General features: G+C 36.8%; 1 protein-coding gene across 1 annotated transcript in view; it reads right to left on the bottom strand.

Moving 5' to 3' along the window:
* The window catches only part of Spopl (speckle type BTB/POZ protein like), a 59,654-nt gene that overhangs the window by 20,201 nt on the left and 18,287 nt on the right, over positions 1 to 21,166 (bottom strand). The window contains exons 2-5 of the mRNA XM_004651812.2: positions 10,270 to 10,406; positions 9,979 to 10,100; positions 9,550 to 9,701; positions 7,949 to 8,076 (exon numbers count right to left, since the gene is read on the bottom strand). Of these exons, the coding sequence (XP_004651869.1) occupies positions 7,949 to 8,076; positions 9,550 to 9,701; positions 9,979 to 10,100; positions 10,270 to 10,347 (480 nt within the window). The 5' untranslated portion in view covers positions 10,348 to 10,406. The remainder of the gene's footprint in view (positions 1 to 7,948; positions 8,077 to 9,549; positions 9,702 to 9,978; positions 10,101 to 10,269; positions 10,407 to 21,166) is intronic.

The following is a 21,166-nucleotide window of genomic DNA, read 5'->3' on the forward strand; positions in this document are numbered from 1 at the left end:
TAAAGGTTTATGTATAATAAAGATGGACTGATATTGTTTTTTGTTTGTGTTTTCTAGTTGGACTAAAAAACTTTAAGACCCATTGAATTCTAAGATGATATTTAGAGAAAATAGCATGTTCAAATTTAAGAAAACTAGTAAAATTTTGTAAGATTCTACATTAAGGGTACTAAACATTTAAATAGTAAACCTCTATTTAGAATATTATTTAGCACACCTGTCTATTACACAAAAAGTTTTTTTTTCTCTCTAAATCATTTAATAGAAAGTGTTGCAAGAGACCTCTAATGGGATTGGGGTGTACCTAAGTTGATAGACTGCTTGCCCAGCATTCAGGAACCCTAGGCTTGATCCCAAGCACCACACAAAACCAAGCATGGAGCACATGCCTGCAATCCCAGCACACAGGAGGTAAAGGAAAGAGGAGCGAAAGTTCAAACAAGCTCATTCTCAGCTACATAGTGAGTTATAGGGACCACTGAAATACATGAGACTCTGTTTCAAAAACAACAACAAAAAAAAGTTTCCAAGAGACTTATATCATGTGCTCCAACAAGCAAATAATTTTATGTCTAACAATTTAATTATATAGTTCATTTATCCAAATGAAAATATGCCTCTGAGGCCATTATTTCATTACAACACATATTTCATCATTATAATGCAATGCCATTATACACAATTATTTGGCAATTCTGCTAATTTTTACACATTTACTAATTAAGCAGTTAAGAAAGTTGTCATGCATACTTCTCTGTCCACATTAACACATTAAAATATATTCAATGTTAACTTAAAATTGACATATACTAACTACTTTAAACATTTCAATAAAATTGTATTGGAATAAATGGTTAAATTTTCTTCAAAGATAAATTTCAAGAATTCATGATAATAAACTATTTAAAGATACAAATTATAGGAACAAGTCTAAACTCCCTCAAAGTAGACAAGTTTGAAGCATAAATTAACAGGCAGAGGCAGTATTAGTACTTTTCTAAATATAATTCTTAACAAATATAGTGCTAAAGGCAGCAAGAGAGAAATAACACATTACATAAAAGACAATCCCATTAGAATTACCTTATAATTTTCAATGAAAACTCTGAAAGCCAGAAGAGCTTGGAATGGAGTACTTCAAAGTCTAAAAAGCTATGGCTTCCAACCCAAACTACTGTACCCAGCCAAAGTATCTGTCATAATAGAAGGAGAAAGGAAAACTTTCAATGACAAAAGCCAGCTCAATAATTACATGAACACAAAGCTAAACCTACAGAGAATACATCAGGAAATATTCCACACAAAAGAGTTGGACAACCAACCTCAAGAGCCTACAAGAGGATGAACAAGATAACCACAAGTAGAACAAACACAAGAATGTGCAAAGCCCAAGAAAGCACTAAACCCCATAAAACCTACAGCACTGCAGGGACTGAATAAAATCCTAGTGTAATAATTTTAAATATTACTGGTCTTAAGTCACCCATAAATATACAAGTTAATAGGATAGATTAGAAAAGGGGATCTTTCTAATCTGCTGTCTCAAAGAAACCCACTATACCATGAAGGATAAACACCTCCTCAAGCTGAAACAATGGAAAATTATTTTCCAAGCAAATGGAAAAGTAATCAAAAAGGAGAAATGGCACATTTTACTCATCAAGGAAATAATCCAAAAAAGGACATTATAATCAAAAATCTATATACAACAAACACAGGCATACCATATTTTATAAAGAAAAATCTACTAGACAACAAATCAGAAAGAAATCCCAATAGCATCATAGTATGGGGACCTCAAAAGCCCACTATCAATAGACAGATCATCCAAGCAGCAAGTCAACAAGAAAACAAGAGAGCTTAACACCACCATAGATCAATTAGACCTAACAGGCATCTACAGAACATTCCACCCCAACTCCCCAGAATACATTCTCTCAGCATCCCACAGAACCTTCTTCAGAATAGATCATTAGGTCATAAAACAGGCCTCCATAAATTCATGAAATTAGGCATAACTTCCTTCATTATATCATGGGCTTATCATCCACAAAGAACACAATGCTTTAAAGTTAGAAATTAACAACAAAAGAAACAACAGGAGAGATATCAGATCCTAGAGACTGAACAACACAATATTAAACAATGGTTGTGGAAGAATTCAAAATGGAAATTGTAAAAATTCTAGAACTGAATGATAATGGAAAAACAGCACACCAAAACTAATGGGGCACAACGAAGGCAGTCCTCAGGGGAAAGTTTGTAACACTAAATACCTTTAAACAGACATCTCAAATTAATAACCATCCACATAAAGGTATAAGAAAATCCAACTCTAAGAGCTCCAGACAGAAAGAAACAATTAAAACCAAAACAGAAATTAATGAACTGGTAACTAAGAAAATAATTTTAAAACTTGACAAAACAAAGAGCTGGTTCTATGAAAAAAATAAGCAACACTGATAAACCCATAGCCAATTAATCAAACAAAAAAAAAGGAGAAGTCTCAAATTAACAAAATTAGAAATGAAAAGAAAGAGGTCATAATGGACATCAATGAAATTAGAAGAATCATCAGGATATACTTCTAAAACCTCTACTCCACAAAACTGGGTAACCTGGAAGAAATTGAGGAAACCAAAACTACATCCAGAGCAGATAAGTCTCCTAAACAAACCCATTATATCCAACGAGATTGAAAATGCAATTAAAACCTCCTTAAAAGAAAAAGTCTAGTACGTGATGGATTCTTAGCCAAATTCTACCAAACATTCATTGAAGAACTGAACCAACTTTTGTCAAGCTTTTTTACATAACTGGAGAACAGGAATGCTCCCCAATTCCTTCTATGAAGCTAGCATTTCCCTCATGTCAATCCCAGACAGAGATACAATGACAAAAGAAAACTATAGGCCTATATCCCCATGTATATGGATGCGAAAATCCTGAGTAAAATTTCAGCACACTGAATTCAACAACACATCTAAAGCATTGTTTACCTTGATCAAACAGGCTTCATTCCAGAGATGCAGGGATGGTTCAGTATATGGAAATTGATAAATGTAATGCAGCATATAAATAAACAGAAGAACCACATGATCATTTCAACAGCTGCACAGAAAGCCTTCAATGAAAGACAACATCACTTCATGATCAAAATACTGGAGAGTCTAAGCACAAAGGGTTTACATCTCAATATAATAAAAGACACAGACAGATGATAAAAGAAAGAGAAAGAAAGAAAGAAAGAAAGAAAGAAAGAAAGAAAGAAAGAAAGAAAGAAAGAAAGAAAGAAAGAAAGAAAGAAAGAAAACACATAAAGCCCAAATCACAATTAATGGGGAAAGATACAAGGAGTTTCCACTGAGACTGAGAACAAGACAGGGGTGACCATTATCACTACTGCTCTTCAACATAGTGCTGGAAGTTCTAGCTCAAGCTGTAAAGCAGGTGAAGGATATAAAAGGAATATGGATACAAACTGGAAAGGAAGAAGTCAAACTAGCCAATTGGCATGTGAAATGCTCCTATATAAAAGTGACTTGGAAGACACTTCCATAAGACTTCTAAAGTTGATAAATTCCTTCAGCAAAGGAGCAGGATGCCAAAATAATTTAAAAAAAATTAAGTAGCATTCCAAAACCAAATATACAGGAAAAGAAGTCATCAAGGCTATCCCCTTTTCAATACCAAAACACACACACAAATCAAATACACTAATCAAGGAAGTTAAAAGATCTATATAATAAAAACATAAAAACACTTAAGAAAGAAACTAAGGAAGGCACAAGAAGATGGAAAGACCTCCCATGCTCCTGGATAGGTAGAATATTGTGAAAATGGCAATTCTACCAAAAGAAATATACAGATTCAACCCAATACCAATAAAAATCCCAGCATCATTCTTCACAGAAATAAAAAAATTCTCAAAATTTATATGGAATAGCAAACATCCTCAGATATCCAAAAATATCTACAGCAAAAGAAACCCCTCTTGAGGTATCACCATACCACATTTAAACATATACTACAAAGCCATAGTAATAAAAACAGCATGATACTAGCAAAAAAAATAGAAATATAGATCAATGGAACAGAATTAAAGAATCAACCCTTAGTTCAATTAACTACAGCTACTTGATATTTGACAAAGGTGCCAATAATGTGCACTAGAGAAAAGACAGCATCTTCAACAAATGGTGCTGGTCGAATCAGAAAGACACATGCAGAAAAATGAAACCAGGCCTGGAGCAATGGCTTAGCAATTAAGGTGCTTGTCTGTAAAGCCTAAAAAGACCCAGGTTTGATTCCCCAGTACTTACGTGAATCAGATGCACAAAGTAGTACATGTGTCTGGAGTTCAGTAGTGGCTAGAGGTCCTGGCACACCCATTCTTTCTCTCTACCTGCCTCTCCCTTTCATAAATTAAATAAATATTGTTTTAAAAGAAAAGAAGGGCTGGAGCAGTGGCTTAGTGGTTAAGGCGCTTGCCTGTGAACCCCAAGGACCTATGCTTGACATTCCAGGTCTCACATAAGCCAAACGCGCAAGGCGATGCAAACACACAAGGTCGACATGCAACCAAAGTAGCACACACATCTAGAATTCAATTGCAGTGGCTGGAGGCCCTGGTATGCCAATTCTCTCTCTCTCTCTCTCTCTCTGTCTTGCAGCCTCTTTTTTCTTTTTTTAAAAAAAGAAAAATGAAACTAGACCCACTCCTCTAACTATGCACAAAAATCAACTCGAAATGGATTAAAGACCCTCAATATAAGACCTGAAATTCTTAAAAAATGAATGCAAGAAAAAATAGGGGGAACTCTACACAACATAGGAGTGGAAAAAAATTCCTGAAGAACACCCCAATAGCCCAGAAAATTAAACAATCACTCAACCAGTGGAAACTGATAAAACTAACAAAGATTTTGTTCAAACACTATAAACAGAGCCAACAGACTACCCTCAGAATGGGAGAAAATCTTCCCCAGCTATATCACTGACAGAAGCCTAATAATTATAATCTACAAAGAACTCAAAATCTAAGCAACAACAACAAAAAAAAACAATCCACTTTAAAAATAGTGCTGAGAACTGAATAAAAAAGTCTCAAGGGAAGAAATGCAAATGGCCAGTACTCACTTAAAAAAAAAATGTTTCAGCCAGGTGTGGGGGTGCATGCCTTTAATCCCAGCACTTGGGAGGCAGAAGTAGGAGGATCACTGTGAGTTCGAGACCACCCTCAGACTACATAGTGAGGTTAGCCAGGACTAGAGTGAGACCCTGCCTTGAAAAACCAATAAAGTTTCTTAACAATCAGGGAAATGCAAATTAAATAACTAAGATTCCACCTTAATCCAGTCAGGATAACAATCATTAAAAAAAAACAAATCAAACAACTTTGAATGTTGGTGAGAATATGGGGAAAGAAGAATGCTCATTCACTGCTGGTGGGATGTGAAATTGTAAAACCACTATAGAAATCAATATGGTGAGTCCTGAAAAAGATGAAAATAGAGCTACCAATTAACTCAGCTATTCTTCCACTGGTATCTATCCTAAAGGTTCGACTCTTAGATGCAGAGATACTTGCTCAACTTTATTTATAGCTCCTTTATTCAGAGTAGCTAAGAATTGGAATCAAGCCAAATACCTATTATCTGACCAATGGATAATAAGGAGGTGGTACATAAACACAATGGAATTCTCAGCAGTAAAGAAAAATGAAATTTGTGTTAAAAATGGACAGACTTGGGACAGATCATATTAAGTGAACTCACACACAAACAGAAAGACAAATGCAACATGTTCACTCTCATCTGTGGTTTCTAACTTCGAACAGCTTGACTTGAAGATATACCTGACAGGCAATTCAAGGGATGATAGGAGGGTTTGTGGGGAATGGAAGACCATGGGGAGATATACACAAAACTAAATCCAAAAGGAACTGGTACCAGAGAAACCTTCCTTCTAGATAACAAGGCTAAAAGATATCACTCTCAATAGGAGTATGGGGAAAACTGGTAAGAAGGGCCCTGGAGAAGGAGGGATGAAGACTTATCCTAAACCAACTAGCTCTGGCTTATAACTCCCAGTACCAGAAATGGGTTACAACCCACACTGAGCTGTTTGCTGAAAAGACATACAAGGTCTCCAAAATAAGAAAGGCTTCTGTCAAAATACTAGTTACCTGCCTGAGATAAAAGGTAAGTCACTATTGCTGAAGACACCACATGCTGCCGACAGAGAATGAGAGATCTGGAAGGAGGACACTTCCCATGTGGTTCTTGTATAGTGCTTGTATATGAACTGCTGGGGGAAAATGGCCAATAACACTGTGAGCAAGTAGGGGATATTGCTATATGAAAGCAACCAGCCTGACAAGATGTACATAACTGCACAATAGTGGCACTCAGCCTAGGTGGCTCTCTGATTGGCTAAGAGACCTAGTCAGTAAAAATGAACCTACAGGTGGAACTGGAAACCACATCAGAATCCTATGGAGATCAGGATCATGAACATCAAAATGAAGCTCCTAATTGTCTTTGGCCAAAAGAGAAGATACACCCAATCAAAATCTTTCTAACATTGTTCATCCCCTTTAACCTAGGCTTATGTCACTTTCAATTGGAATATCAGATGTTCTTTTTCAGAGGGCAGCAAAAACTGAGGACAACTAAAATTTATCAACAAGACAAGAAGAGAGAGGTTACTCCTCATCATAAGATGAGCCACCCCTTGCACATCAGCTAGGGCCCAGGTAAAACCACAGAATAGTTGGGGTGATGAGCAACAGTGCTGCTTCCATAGTGATCCTGATAACCTGCACAAGAATAATGGTGATACACACTGATGATACTCAAAACATACCAAAGCAGAAGTCCAGAAAATGCTAAAAGATCAACATTAAAGTACTTAAAACACACCCACCAAGGCTCAGGTAATTTTGTGGAAGAAGGGGCAAAAAGATTCTAAAAGCCACAGGGTGGAAGTAAATATACAGGTGCATTACCCCACCCCACCAAATGACTGGCCACTTCTCTTTATATCTCATAACCCACAACCCCATGGTGACTACCAGCAATCCCACTGAGGAGGGCTCTCAGTGGAATGATGGCAGGGAGGAGGAAAATAATGTTACCAACACATGATATGTTCATACAAAGTTTCTACACACACACACACACACATATATATATATACATACATACATACATACATACATATGTATATACATATATATATGCATATAAATTTATCTTATGTTTGCCAAAATATGTGAATATCATAAAATCTCATATCATGTTCTTAGAATATTAACACAGGTTTGATTAATCCAATTGCTTGAATGACTAGAAGACTTTCAAATCTTTGTTGTATGTTTTGATTCAAAATCATAAACTTTGAGCAACAACATAGAATATGATTAATCTTTTTTTTTTAAAAAATTGGCCATCCATGTCTGTGTAATTCAGAAATGTACACAACAAAGGTATGGACATTCAGTTTTATCAAAAGGAAGAAGTAGAAATATATGGTTGGACAGCTGTCTGTAGATTTTATACTCAGGCACAATGGTACACACTTTAATCCCAGCACTTGGGAGACACAAGTAGGAGGATCATTGTGAATTCAAGGCCACCCTGGGACTACGTAGTGAATTCCAGGTCAGCCTAGACTAAAGTGAGACTATCTCAAAAGAAAAAACAAAACATAGAATTTATAACCAGAGATATGCCAAACATATTTCAGACTGAACAACCCTACTGATTTGTAAGAGAATGTAGTCAGCTATTTTTCTAGTCAAACATTTATAAATAAAATCTTAAAATTATCTAAATTACCTGATTTTCAAAGCATATGCAATATTAATCTCATTTATACTTTAGCCATATCATTAAACATAACCATAGAGTTCCTTATAGTAAAAAATATATATATATATACTCACCTCACAAAATAATGTAAGCTTGTCATCTGGTAAAAGACCATTAGCTTCATCAAGCAAAAAGTCTCTTCTAATGAATTTTTTAAATCCCCAGTCTTTCCCTTGCACAAATCGATATGCTCTTTGGCTTTCTGGTAGAAAATAGAAGTTAAAATAAAGCAAGTTATCAAAGAGACATTTTTTATAATGATAAAGTATGGAAATGAAATATTAAAATATGTGATTTAGCTAATGCATGATATGTATGTGGGTTATGTATTATCTCCGTTATGTTTATTTATAAATGAGATAGCCTAACAAGTTAAGTCAAAACAGAAACAGATCACTTTATCTTGCTACCCAAATTTTGGTCATAGTCATCTAGCTTGATTTAAGAGTTTTGGATCTCATAAGAAGAAAATCCAGACCAAATTAATCCCCCCTGCTTTCTCTCCACACACACATCACTCACACACACACACATGAAATAGGGTAAAAATACACTGGCATGGGCATACTACTCGTCATCAAATATGAAAATTTTGTTAGAAACCAGTATCTTTCTGGGTTAGAAGCATATTTTTATTTCCTGTTTCTCCCATTAAAAATGGATGTTCTGTCTAAATCATTAGGACATCTAGTAAGCTCTCCTGTCAAACCTATGCTATTGATTTTAAGTTTTGCTGAATTATGGAAAAAACCCAAAGTTATAAAAAGCTAGAAAGCTTCTCTGCATTATTTAGTACAAACACATAATTTTCTCATCCCTAAGTAAACTCACAGACTTAAAGTGTAACAGATGTGGTTAGCATAATTCATTAAAGACTTTACTATCTAAAGCATTTCAAATGCTAGACTCTTGATAGTGATTAGTCCTCATGTATTCATATTAAAATCACAGTGAAAAAACTAGTAACTTTATTGAGATATTCCACTATTTTAACCACTACACACACAATGTAACAATACAAATTATTTCACTAGTAAAAGGTACTATTTAAAACTGTGGTTATTGTTTTGTTAAAAATTACTTAATTCTGTGACTCACTTCTAATAAATAGTTAAAACTCAATATGGCAACTCATGAGTTACTAGACACACTATAGAGTTTCTCCAATATTCTTCTATCATAAAGCTCCAGACTAAAACACTTCAGCTGGTGCTGGGTGTATGAATCCTGGACTGAATCTAATAGGTTCTGAGTCTAAGAAAAACTCATTTTTCTTTCAATTAGTATTGAATCTACTGCTCAAAAAACTCCTAGTGACAAAATACTAAGTCCCTCTATCTCCTTTGTAACATTGTCCAAATTATGTCACTTGTCTAAACAGCATTGGAGAAGAGAAACTCTGTTTACATATACAAAAGGTACCTTGCCCTAATAGCAACTATTTTTCCAAATGACAGGTGAAATGTCACATGACTTATAAAGGATAAGGACTGTTAACAAGTGTGGTTCTGCTTGGAAAGTTAAAATTAAATCAATGTTTTGGGCTAAGCAGATGTGTGTGTGCGTATGCATGCACATGCATGTTCGTGTGTGTGTTCCCAAGCTGTTCTAGGTAAGGTACCCAGGTCACAGTATGTAGTTAGAGACTGCCTCACTCAGTCTGCCAATCACTTACCCATTGCTTTTGTTTCTTCCCTTTTAGCATTCAGAAGGGAAAATTTGAATTTTGCTCGAACTTCACTTTTAGGACAGCTGACTAAAAGTAAATACAAGGACAAGTAGTCTTTACTTTCATCATCTAATCCCTTTGGGTTCACCCTCAGGCACCTGAAATACAACAATAGGTCACCCATAGGAATGGAATATTTGAAGCATAAAAACAAATACTGAAAAGATCTGCTGATTAGTATCACTTCTATAAACATACTCTTAGTTCTTTCTGATCCTCCATACTATTTAGAATCACCAATTTAATGCAAGATCAAACTAATGCCATCCATACAAAAGCATCAATTAAAACAACCCCATCAGAAGCTGACAATCACATCCAAACAAAAAACCCACGCAATCTACAGCAAAGCAGCAACAGCAACGAAATCCTTACCATTTCATTTTGTCACTTGGGCCCGAAGAAAACGTTGAACTTTTTAATACTTCACCCATTTCTTCTCGGCAAAAACTGAAGTTATTAATGGTCCACATGTAGGAAAATTTTACTACTTTAACCTAAGAGATTAAAAAAAAAAAAAACTTTTCATAACGGTGATTCATGCATTTAAACTGTTACATGTAAAATATCCTCTTCTAACCTGAATAAAAGTTTTTCACAATAACATTCTCAAATGACTATAAAATGTATGGGACATAAGATAAATGCATTTTCAATGGCCTGTACCTGTGTATAACACCAGCTTTCTGCTATAGGGCCAGTAGACATATCTCCCGGCAGAGGTGGAGTGGGTTCCCGAGACATTGCCACCTTACTGCAGTCTTAGGATTTATGTAGTAACTCCACAAATTTGAGTAAATTACCTACAAGGAAAGAAGTTTGATTTAATAATCAAAGTTTGACAAAATCAAGACAGAAGATATTTTTTAAATATGTACTATGTAAAATTAGGTTTTGAAGGGCCATATGAAGTTTTCAAACCATTTTTTAATGTGTGGGGTATACACCTGGAGGTGGAGGTTAGAAGATAGTAACAGTGTTATTCCTTAGGTATTCTGTCCACCTCTTTTTGAGACAGGATCTCTCAATGGTCTGGAGCTCACCCATTAGGCTACATTGGCTGACCAGGAAGCCCCAGGGATCACCTCTCCCCCAACACTAGATTACAGTAGCATGTCTCAAAGTCAGGCATTTTTATGTGGGTACAGGGATCAAACTCAGGTTCTAATGCTTGTGGAGAAGCACTTTCCCAAGTGAGCTATCTCCACAACCCCTAATGTTATTATTTTTTGTATTTTGTTTTGGTGCTTTATAAGCTGTGTGTGTGTGTGTGTGTGTGTGTGTGTGTGTGTGTGTGTGTGTGTGTGTGTATGTGTGTGTAGGCACTCGTGAATGTGAGAGGAAACCCTGGGAGTCAGTTCTTACCTTTTACTGTATGTTAGACAAGGTCTCTATGGCATACACCAGGCTAGCTGGCTAGCTAGCTTCTGGGGCCTTATCCTGTCTCTATTTTATTTTGCTCTCAACACAGTGGGAATACAGGCACTAGCACTATGTAAAATAGCTTTACTTAGGTTCTGAAGATCCAAACCTAAATCATCTAATTTTCCTAGCACCCTCTGAGGTATTTCTCCAGCTCTAATTTTGAAAGTTTAAAAAAATGAAATTAGGGGCTTGGGAGATGACTAAAAGGTTGAAGTCATTTGCTGGCAAAGCCTACCTACCATGGTTCAATTCCCCCAGCCACTCGCATGAAGGTGAACACAAAAAGTGGCACAAGCATATGACGTTCACATAAAGCAAATCCAGCATGGGCCCCCTACACCCACATGTGTGCACAAATAATTTTTTTACATAAATAAAACCATAAGCCTCATATAACACATATAAGTCACATATAACATTTAAGATCTGAAGAAGCTTAATAATTTAGATGAAACATTATTTTTCAAAGCATGCTTTTTAAAATCACAAATCAAATGTATCTATGTAGTTGAACATATTAGGTAATGACATCATTATCTAATTCACCATCTGTTGTAGGCAGCTTTGCTTTGCTGGCAGAAAAAAACCTGACCAACGCCAGCTTGTGGGAGGAGTTTATTTTAGCTTACAACTCAAGGGGAAGTTCCGTGATGACAGGGAAAAATGATGGCATGAGCAGAGGATAGACATCACCTCCTGGCCAATATCAGGTAGACAACAGCAACAAGAGAGTATGCCAAACACTGGCAAGAACAAACTTGCTATTAACACCTTTAAGCCTGTCCCCAACAATACACTGCTTTCTTCCCAATAAACTGCCTCCATGAAGCTCTAATTCCCAAATTGCCATCAGCCGGGGTCCTAGCATTCAGAGGACAAAAGTTTATGAGGGACACCTGAATGAAACCACCACACCTTCCTTCAACTTTTCATGAAAATAAAGTTATAAAATTATCACTACAAATCCTAGTCTCTCACCTGTTAAACCACAGAAGTTCCAACCAAGCAAAACAGATATTCATAAAAGCCTGCATAGATCTTAAATAAGCTGTCATAAAACTATATCTGTCACAGTACATCATGGAGTTTCATTCTTGTTATATGTTCTTGTTCTAAATCCATTTATATGCCTAATTAACACCCTATAACTTATCAGGTATGGCTAAATAGATGATGTTGTGTTGCGACTTAGAATGCTGGAAAGAAAGAGCCATGTAAAGTGTACTTGTTAGAGGCAAGAACTGTTAAGAATTGACAAGGTAAGAAAACTACATGATTCTCTGTGGGTTAAAAATGCAGGAAAAGGGCTGGAGAGATGGCTTAGCGGTTAAGCGCTTGCCTGTGAAGCCTAAGGACCCCGGTTCGAGGCTCGGTTCCCCAGGTCCCACGTTAGCCAGGTGCACAAGGGGATGCATGCGTCTGGAGTTCGTTTGCAGAGGCTGGAAGCCCTGGCGCGCCCATTCTCTCTCTCTTCCTCTATCTGTCTTTCTCTCTGTGTCTGTCGCTCTCAAATAAATAAATAAATAAATAAATAAATAAATAAATTTTTTAAAAATGCAGGAAAAAAGCTGGGCCTGGTGGCACACTCAGGAGGCAGAGGTAAGAGGATCACTGTGAGTTCGAGGCCACCCTGAGACTACTTAGTGAATTCCAGGTCAACCTGAGCTAGAGTGAAACCCTACATTGAAAACCAAAACAAAACAAACAAAAACAAAAAAGGTGGGGAGAATAAAAGGACTTCAACCAAAATGCAGAAGATATTATTTGCTCTGTATTTCATAGGATAATTGTATAAAATGAAGAAAAACAAAGAATAAAGAATGTTTTCTGAAAAACACAAAGAAATCAAGTGATAAAATATAAAAAGTCATACAAAACAGATAAAATCCAGATGTGGCAGTACACACCTGTAATCCCAGAAGCTGGTAGGCAGAAGTAAGAGGTTCACTAGAAGTTCAAAGCCAACCTGGTTTACATATTGATACTGTCAAAAAATAATAAAAGGAAATGAAAAAAATAAATACATTTAACACAGATGAGAAAATACCACCACAATATGAAGTTTTCTCATACTCACAGAAAAATGAAAAAGAAACATGGTCACACAGTGAAGAAAGAACAAAATTATAATTACAGATGGCAGTCCTAGACAGAACTGAAACCAATATTGAAAAGCAGTTATAAATCAAAGATAACAGGAGCAAACTTTCTTGAGTTCAAGAATATGGTCTGCGTGAAGGACCTCTATAGTAACCAAAATAAGAAATAATTATTGAAATGCATTTCTATAAAATTCAATGTGAGAAAAAATATATTACCAGAACATCTGTTTCTTTAACGCAATAAAATCAATATGGCTTCATTTTGCTTCTCACTATCTTTAACTATGGAAAATGAAACAATTACTAAAGAGTTCTAAAGGGTAAAGGCCATAGCATAATGATTCTGTGAAACATCATGTATTCCTTCACTTTAAAAGGCAAGAAATTATTTCCAGGTTTATATGAGACTTCACTATCATAACAAACTAAGGGATCACTGTGGAAGAAGTGGAGGGGAGAATGCAAGTGCCAAAGGATGGGGAGGTTTGCTTTGGAATGCGGTCTTCCAGAGAAAAAGGGGTGATTGCATTTATGACCACACAGTGACTACACTAGCTGCACACAAGATTGGTATAATATTAAAGGGTAGGGGAGACATCAAAATGGAAAAGAGAGTTGTTGGAAAGAAGCAAATGTTCAGGGAAAGGAGGACAGTAGAGGGAGAAGACAACAGAGGTGATTAGGACCAGGATACATTGTGTACATGCATGGAGGTAGTCAACAAAAGTTAAAATAAAAAGAAATTCATGTTTTAAAACTGAATAGAAGCTATATGTGGTGGTACACATTTATAATCACCGTAATTCCAACAACTGGAAGGCTGAGGCAGGAAGACTATGAGTGTGAGGCCATTCTGAGCATATATCAAGACCCTGTTCAAAAGCTCTTAAAAGACTAGGACAAAATAGTCAATAGGTTAAAAAATAGTAAGTAAAACTATGAATTATTTTTTGCTTGTGTTTTGAAGTAGGATCTCGCTCTAGCCCAGGCTGACTTGGAATTCACTGTGTAGTCTGAGGGTGCCCTCTAACTCATGGCAATCATACCTCTGCCTCCCAAGTGCTGGGATTAAAGGCGTGCCACCATGTCTGACGGAAATGGTTATTTTTAGGGCACAAAATCTGTCAATGCAGGCCTTAGTTTTTGAAATACATAAATATCCTAGCCATAAAAGAATTTGAGAATACATAATATGAGAGGCCAAGTCATACTTAATAAATAACAAGAACATACAGCTCTTATTCTTTAAAAAAAATGCTAATTCAAGACAGAAGCTAAAATGATGTTTGTAATTAAGGCTGATTGAAAGGGGGTGGGGAGACTGGCAAGACTGCTTAGTGTTTAAAGATGCTTCTCACACCAGCATAAGGGCTAGAGGGAAACACAGATGGCCCCCACATAAACAGCTGTGCATGGCTCTGTATGTCTGGAGAAAACAAGTCCAGAATCAAAGAGTCTTATCTCAACAACAACAACAACAGAAAGGTGATTGAGCATCTGGCAGTGAGGTAGGAACACGGGATGTTATCTTCTAGCCTCTGCAGGTGCACACAAAGGGCATGACATCAGCACCTACATTTGTATCTACCACACACACATACACCACACCATACTTACTACACACATGCAAAAGAAAACTAAAATAAAACAGTTCCAAATATATACTAACATGTGCAAATACTAAAATGGGAAAGAAATTTGTATGTAAAATTAAAAACATAAAAAATGATGAACAAATTGCTATGCAGTGATTGAAAATTCTTCACTTTGATAGGAAAAGGCTACTTTAGAAAGGACAGACAGAAAAGGCTTCTCTGAACTGAACACTAGAAGGTAAGAATAAAAACAAACAAGTCAAAGCAAGGTGCCCTAAGGGAGAAGTGCAAATATCCCAGGCATAAAACAATTTGAGAATACTTTATATAAGAAACTAAGTATACTAGATTTCATTGAAAGATTTGTACTGAGAGGACAACTGTAATTTAGGCAAGAATAAAATTGAAAGTAGAACTGTCAGGAAATAAATTAGTAATAAAGGATAGGGAAAAATAAAAGATCCTATTGCTGAAGACTCCACATACTCGGGCTGCAAGGTCACTGAGAAATCCTGCTGGAGATGAGCTGAAAACCTCCTGCATGTAGACCAGCTAACAGAAAGCTGGAAGTTCAACAGGAGAGAGAGAAATAAACAGTGAAGATACTCAACAGTGGACACCGCATGCCTACTCTCACTTTTGGTTACAGAAGCTTCTCTTTTCAGATGGCAGTGACCTTTGGATGACTCAGAAGGCACCATGGTGCTAAGAAGTGACAGTGCTCAGCACTGCAATATCTCTGCTACATGTTCCAAGGCTCAGGGTCCATTGCAGAAGAGGTGGCAGAGAGAAAGAAAGAGCCAAAATAAAGGTACAACTCCTTATAACATGCTCCTGCAGACACAAAGTGGACTGGATATCCATGACCTCACAGTGCCTGACACTACCTACACAAGACCATCATAATAGAAAAGATCGTAACATCAAAATAAAAGAGAGACTGATTGAGAGGAGGGAATATGATGGAGAGTGGAGTTTCCAAGGGGAAAATGGGGGAACAGGGAATTATCATGGGATATAGTTTACAACTGCAGAAGTTGCCAATAAAAATAAAAAATAAAGAAATTGAAAGAATCTACTCCACAAAATTGGATAATCTGAAAGAAATGTATGAATTCCTAGCTACATACCACCTACAAAAACTAAACCCAGAGCAGATGAATCTCCTAAACAAACCTACTACATCCATGGAGATTGAAAAGGTAATCACAAGTTTCCCCAAAAAGAAAAGTCTGAGACCAGATAACTTCTCAGATGAATTCTACCAACCTTTCATCAACTGAAACCAATTTTTCTCAGACTCTTTCACATAATCAGTGAAAGGGCATCCTTCCCAACTCCTTTTATGAAGCTAGCATCACCCTAATACCAAAACCAGATAGAAATACAACAAGAAAAAAAAAAAAAACTATAAGCCCATATCCCTGAGGAACTTAGATGCAAAGAACCTAAACAAAGTCCTAGCAAACCAAACTGAACAAGACATCAAAAGCATTATCCACCTGGATCAAGTAGGCTTCATCCCAGGGATACAGGGATGGTTCAATATACAGTAATTGCCCAATGTAATACACACTATAAGTAAACTTAATCAAACAATCACATTATCATTTCAGTAGATGCAAAGTATTAGACAAAATACAACATCACTTCATGATCAAAACAGTGGAGAAAATAGGCATGTGGGGTATATATCTCAACACGATAAAGGCTATATATAAAATAACTGAGCCCAAATAATACCTAATAAGGAAAGCCGCAAGGAGTGCCCACTGAGATCAGGAACAAGACAGTGGTGTCCACTCTCACCACTGCTCTTCAACATAGTACTAGAAGTTACTAGCCCAAGCAATAAGACAGGAGAAAGAAGTAAGAGATACAAATTGGAAAGGAAGAATTTAAGTTAGCCATATTTGCAGTTGACATGACCCTATACATAAGTGACCTGAAAGTTTCCATCTCAAAACTTCTAAAGGTGATTAAGTCCCTCAGCAAAGTGGCAGGATACAAAAGCAAAGCACAAAAGACAGTAGCCTCTCTGCATGCAAAAGGCAAATATACAGAGAAAGAAATCTGTGAGGCTGTCCCAGTTTCAATAGCAACAACAACAAAAAATTATATACCTTAGAATAATAATAACAAATATGTGAAAACCTTAAATAGTGAAAACAAACAAACAAAATAAAAATGCAAGGAAAAAAGTGAGGAGGACTTAAGATGGAAAGTCCTTCCATACTCCTAGATACATAAAATTAATATTGTGAAAATGGCAAGTCTACCAAAAGCAATATACAGAGTTAATGCAACACCAATAAAATTCTAGCATCATTCTTCTTAGAGATAGACCTAATTAACTCAGAATTCTTATGGAATGGCAGCAAGCCTGGTATATCCAAATATATCCTCAGCAAAAGAAACACCTCTGGAAGTATCACCACACCCAATCTACAGCTATACTACAAAGCCACAGTAACAAAAACAGCATGGTACTGGCATAAAAACAGACATACAGGCCAATGGAACAGAACTGAAAATGCAGCCCTTACTTGATCTTTGACAAAGGTGCCCATAATTTAGACTGGAGAAAAGACAGCATCTTCAACAAATGGTGCTGGACAAAGCGAAGATCCAGAGGCTCCTAAGAGCTCATCACTGAAGTAGAGTTGAAACACACCCAACATAGCTCAGGGGTTTTTGTGGAAGAAGGGATGAACAGACTGTAAGAGTCATAGGTTGGGACATCATATTCAGAGGCATTGCCCCACCCCCAATACCTGACTGCTGTTCTCACAATGCATAAGCCACAACCTCATGGGGAATACCAGCAACTCCACTGAGAAGGGTCCCTAGCAGAATAGGGACAGGGATGAGGGACAGCATGGTACCAACGCATGATATATCTGTACTAAGTATGTCCATGATAAGCTTATAAAGGTGAAACATCAGAGGAGTTTATACTTAAAGGAGCATGAGGGTTACCCTACTTAAGAGAGAAGCGTGACTCTGCATGCAGGAGTGGCAGAGAATTTTAAGCAGGAAAGCAGAGGAAATATAAAGACAGCATATGTAAGCTTAATGAAATGTATCTATTGCTGAGGGTTAGTTTCCTGCTCACAAGGCAGGTGCAGGGTAGGTTAAAACTTCGACTTTGAATCCCAACACACATCAAATAACTATGTACCTACCATTATATATTTTTTCCTTAACAGAAATAACCTGTAGCCTGAAATTGTGATTGTTACACTGATTTTTTTTCACAATCATTCACTATTATATGTGAATCCCTAAGCTTTATAGGCAGAAGTTCACAGATGGAACAAATATCCACACCAACATGGCCAAAAATGGTATAGTAGAAAACTCCAAAGCAATGAAGAAACTGGCAAAGACGCTCAGAACCACTTTGTGTAGAATATCATGCAATGTCTTAAAACCCTTACAAATCATCAGAAGAAAAGGTCTATTAATTTCAGTGAGAAAGGACTATGACATTTTAACAAACCTGTTTACCATGGTCCCCTTCCAAGTTCATTGCCAGTCATGTACTCATCATTCCACATTATTGACACAGGGAGAAATAGGAGCCTTATTCTAAATGACCTGTAGTTTTATCTTTTTTATTATTATTTTCTTATTGTTGTAGTCAATGAGTATGGTCAAGTTGGTACCATTGTTAGCCTCCTCCCCTTCCACAGGGACCCTCGTTGTTGGGGTATATGGGTCGTGCATTGTGGGGCTAGCCTTTAGTTTTGGGTAGAAGGAAATGTCTCTGCATATCATGACCCAACATGTGGCTCTGACATTCGTTCCACCCTCTCTTCCGCAAATTTCCCTGAGCCATGTTGGGTTCATATTAGGTCTGCTTCAGTGCAGATCCTGGGCATCTCTGTCTCACTGGGTATCTGGTTTGGTAGGGGTTGATTGTTCTCTGTGTCTACCTCCCTCAGTGTTGTGCTGTTGTTTCCCGGTTCACCAAGAAAACAGCATTCTTGCATGTTTCCCCAATTATTCTTAGTTTCAGCTGAGGCCCTTTTGAGGTATAATGGGGTGGTTCTCTCCTTAGGATCTGCATCTATCTGAAAAAGAGAAGCAGATTCTCCAGTGGAGAGTAAAGGCTACTTGTTTTTGTGCACTATTTTGTATCCTGCTACTTTGCTGAAGGAGTTTATCACCTTTAAGAGTTTTAGAATGAAGGTCTTCAGTTCTCTTACATGTCATCCATGAACAGTGCTAACTTAACTACTCTTTTGACTAACCCAGTACTCTCTGAAAGACTAGTTCAGGGCTTCTGTTTCAGCTATATCCCAGCTTCTGGAGAAGCAGCATTGTGGACTGACACCAAAATGCTTACAGTCAAATTTCTTAGCTGTAGCCACCTACAGCAAGGAAGAAGACTGAGCATAAAATAAAAGTCAGACAGGAAAGTACAGGAAGTAAAAAGTTAGGGACAATGATAATTAGTGGAATACAGCTTTGAAAAACTCCCATATAATGAGAACTTTGCAATTCTCATTCATACCAGAGATAACTGCTTAGAAATGTCACAAGAAAGCTAGCAAGCTTTCCATTATGACTGACATTAGATGCTGAGCAATGACCAAAAGAAGATAAGGCAGAGCTATAAATAAGGCTAAGCATTTAAAGGAATGTCCTAATTAACACCTAGACCACAAAAGTTAGCATTTTTAGGAGCTTTATGTGTTCACAGAAATCAAAAACAAGTTTCAAGTATACAAGGATATAAAATAGCATCCCATACAAATAATACCAGATCAAGAACTGGGTGGCTATACAACTGTAAGATAAGATAGAATTCAAGTCAAAAATTGTTACAAGTGGCCTAGGAGATGGCTTAGTGGTTAAGGCACTTGAATACAAAATCTAAGGACCCAGGTTTGATTCCCCAGTACCCATGTAAGCCAGATGCACAAGGTGGCACATGCAACTGTAGTTTGTTTGCAGTGGCTGGGTGCCCTGGTGCACCCATCCTCTCTCTATCTTTTTTCTATCTTTCTTTTTCTTTTCTGCCTTTCTCTCTCACAAATAAATAAATGAACAAAGTATTTAAAAATGGTTTCAAGTGATCATGGACATGAAATATTGAAAAGGGTGCCAGTCAGTTTACCAAGAAGTTCAAACAAACAAACAAACAAACAAAAAAGACAAGCAGTTCAAACAAGACAGATCCCCAAATTATACCAAGAAAAAATTAAAACTGAAGGAAGAACAGAAAAATCACTAATAGTAGATGAAGGGAGCAATACCTGACATTCAGAAAGCACACAAGAACCGAGAAGATTCACAGAGGGCTTTAACAACTACCTGTACAACCATTAGACTTAGCATTTTTTAACTATAGAACATAAACATTTTGAGTCACACACAATATTTTTTCAAATACATTCCCTACATACCAGCTCACCAAATAATTCTCAACTTTGAAATTTTAAGATTAAAATCAGAAGCTGGAGAGGTTGCTCTGTGGTTAGGGCACTTGCCTGCAAGTCTTAATGATTCAGGTTTGATTACCCAGTACCCACATAAAGCCAGATGCACAAAGTGGCACATGCACCTGGAGTTTGTTACCAGCAGCTAGAGGCCCTGACATGACCATTCTGTCTGTCTGTCTGTCTCTCTCTCTCTCTGCTTGCAAAAAAATAAATATTAAAAAAGCATTAAAATACAAATTATTTTTCAAATGGAATCAAACTGAAAATACCTGTAAGAGAAACTTACATTCAAGCACTGTAGGACATGGCCCCAGGAAAATCATTAAGTGACTTGTTCAAACCTCAGCCAGAGCATGAATAAGCCCAGAAGTGTTAGGGTCTCAACCTACATTTCTAATTTTCATATATGCTTCATTTATGTTTACCAAGCACACCTAGAAATAGCTACAGTCACGCCTTCTTGAGGACTCTGCACAAGGATCAGGATGTTTCACCCACTACAGAGCCCTTCTGTTTCTTGATTCTCCCTTTAGAAAATTTAGTTTCCTCAGACTTGTTACTATAGCACAACCTCAGGAATTGAAGGAAGTTTAGCCATGCAGAAACAAAAGCTAAGTGGGGCCTGAAGAAAATTTAAGTTACCTCAGCTGGTCCTCTCTGCTGTTTATGTTTTAAACAGAGATAATACTGAGATGTAAACTTTCCACTTTTACTAGGCATTTACACTGATTTAATGCAATTGTGCCATGTGTTCAAGATAATTGTTTTCATATAATTACTTATGTATTATTTTGCATTTAAGCATGGAATAAAACTCAATCTGCCCCTAGAATATCTAAAAATAACAAAATCTGTGATTACATTTTTAAGTTATTGCACAATGAAACTACTATTCTTGGCATGCTCTATTAAAAACATGTTTTATGTGTAAATCCTTTGATCTTTATACAACATTAATGCATAGAAACCACTGCTTCTGTTTTGATTTTCC

The sequence above is a fragment of the Jaculus jaculus genome, chromosome 4 (assembly GCF_020740685.1).
Source record: "Jaculus jaculus isolate mJacJac1 chromosome 4, mJacJac1.mat.Y.cur, whole genome shotgun sequence".
Lineage (NCBI taxonomy): Eukaryota > Metazoa > Chordata > Mammalia > Rodentia > Dipodidae > Jaculus > Jaculus jaculus.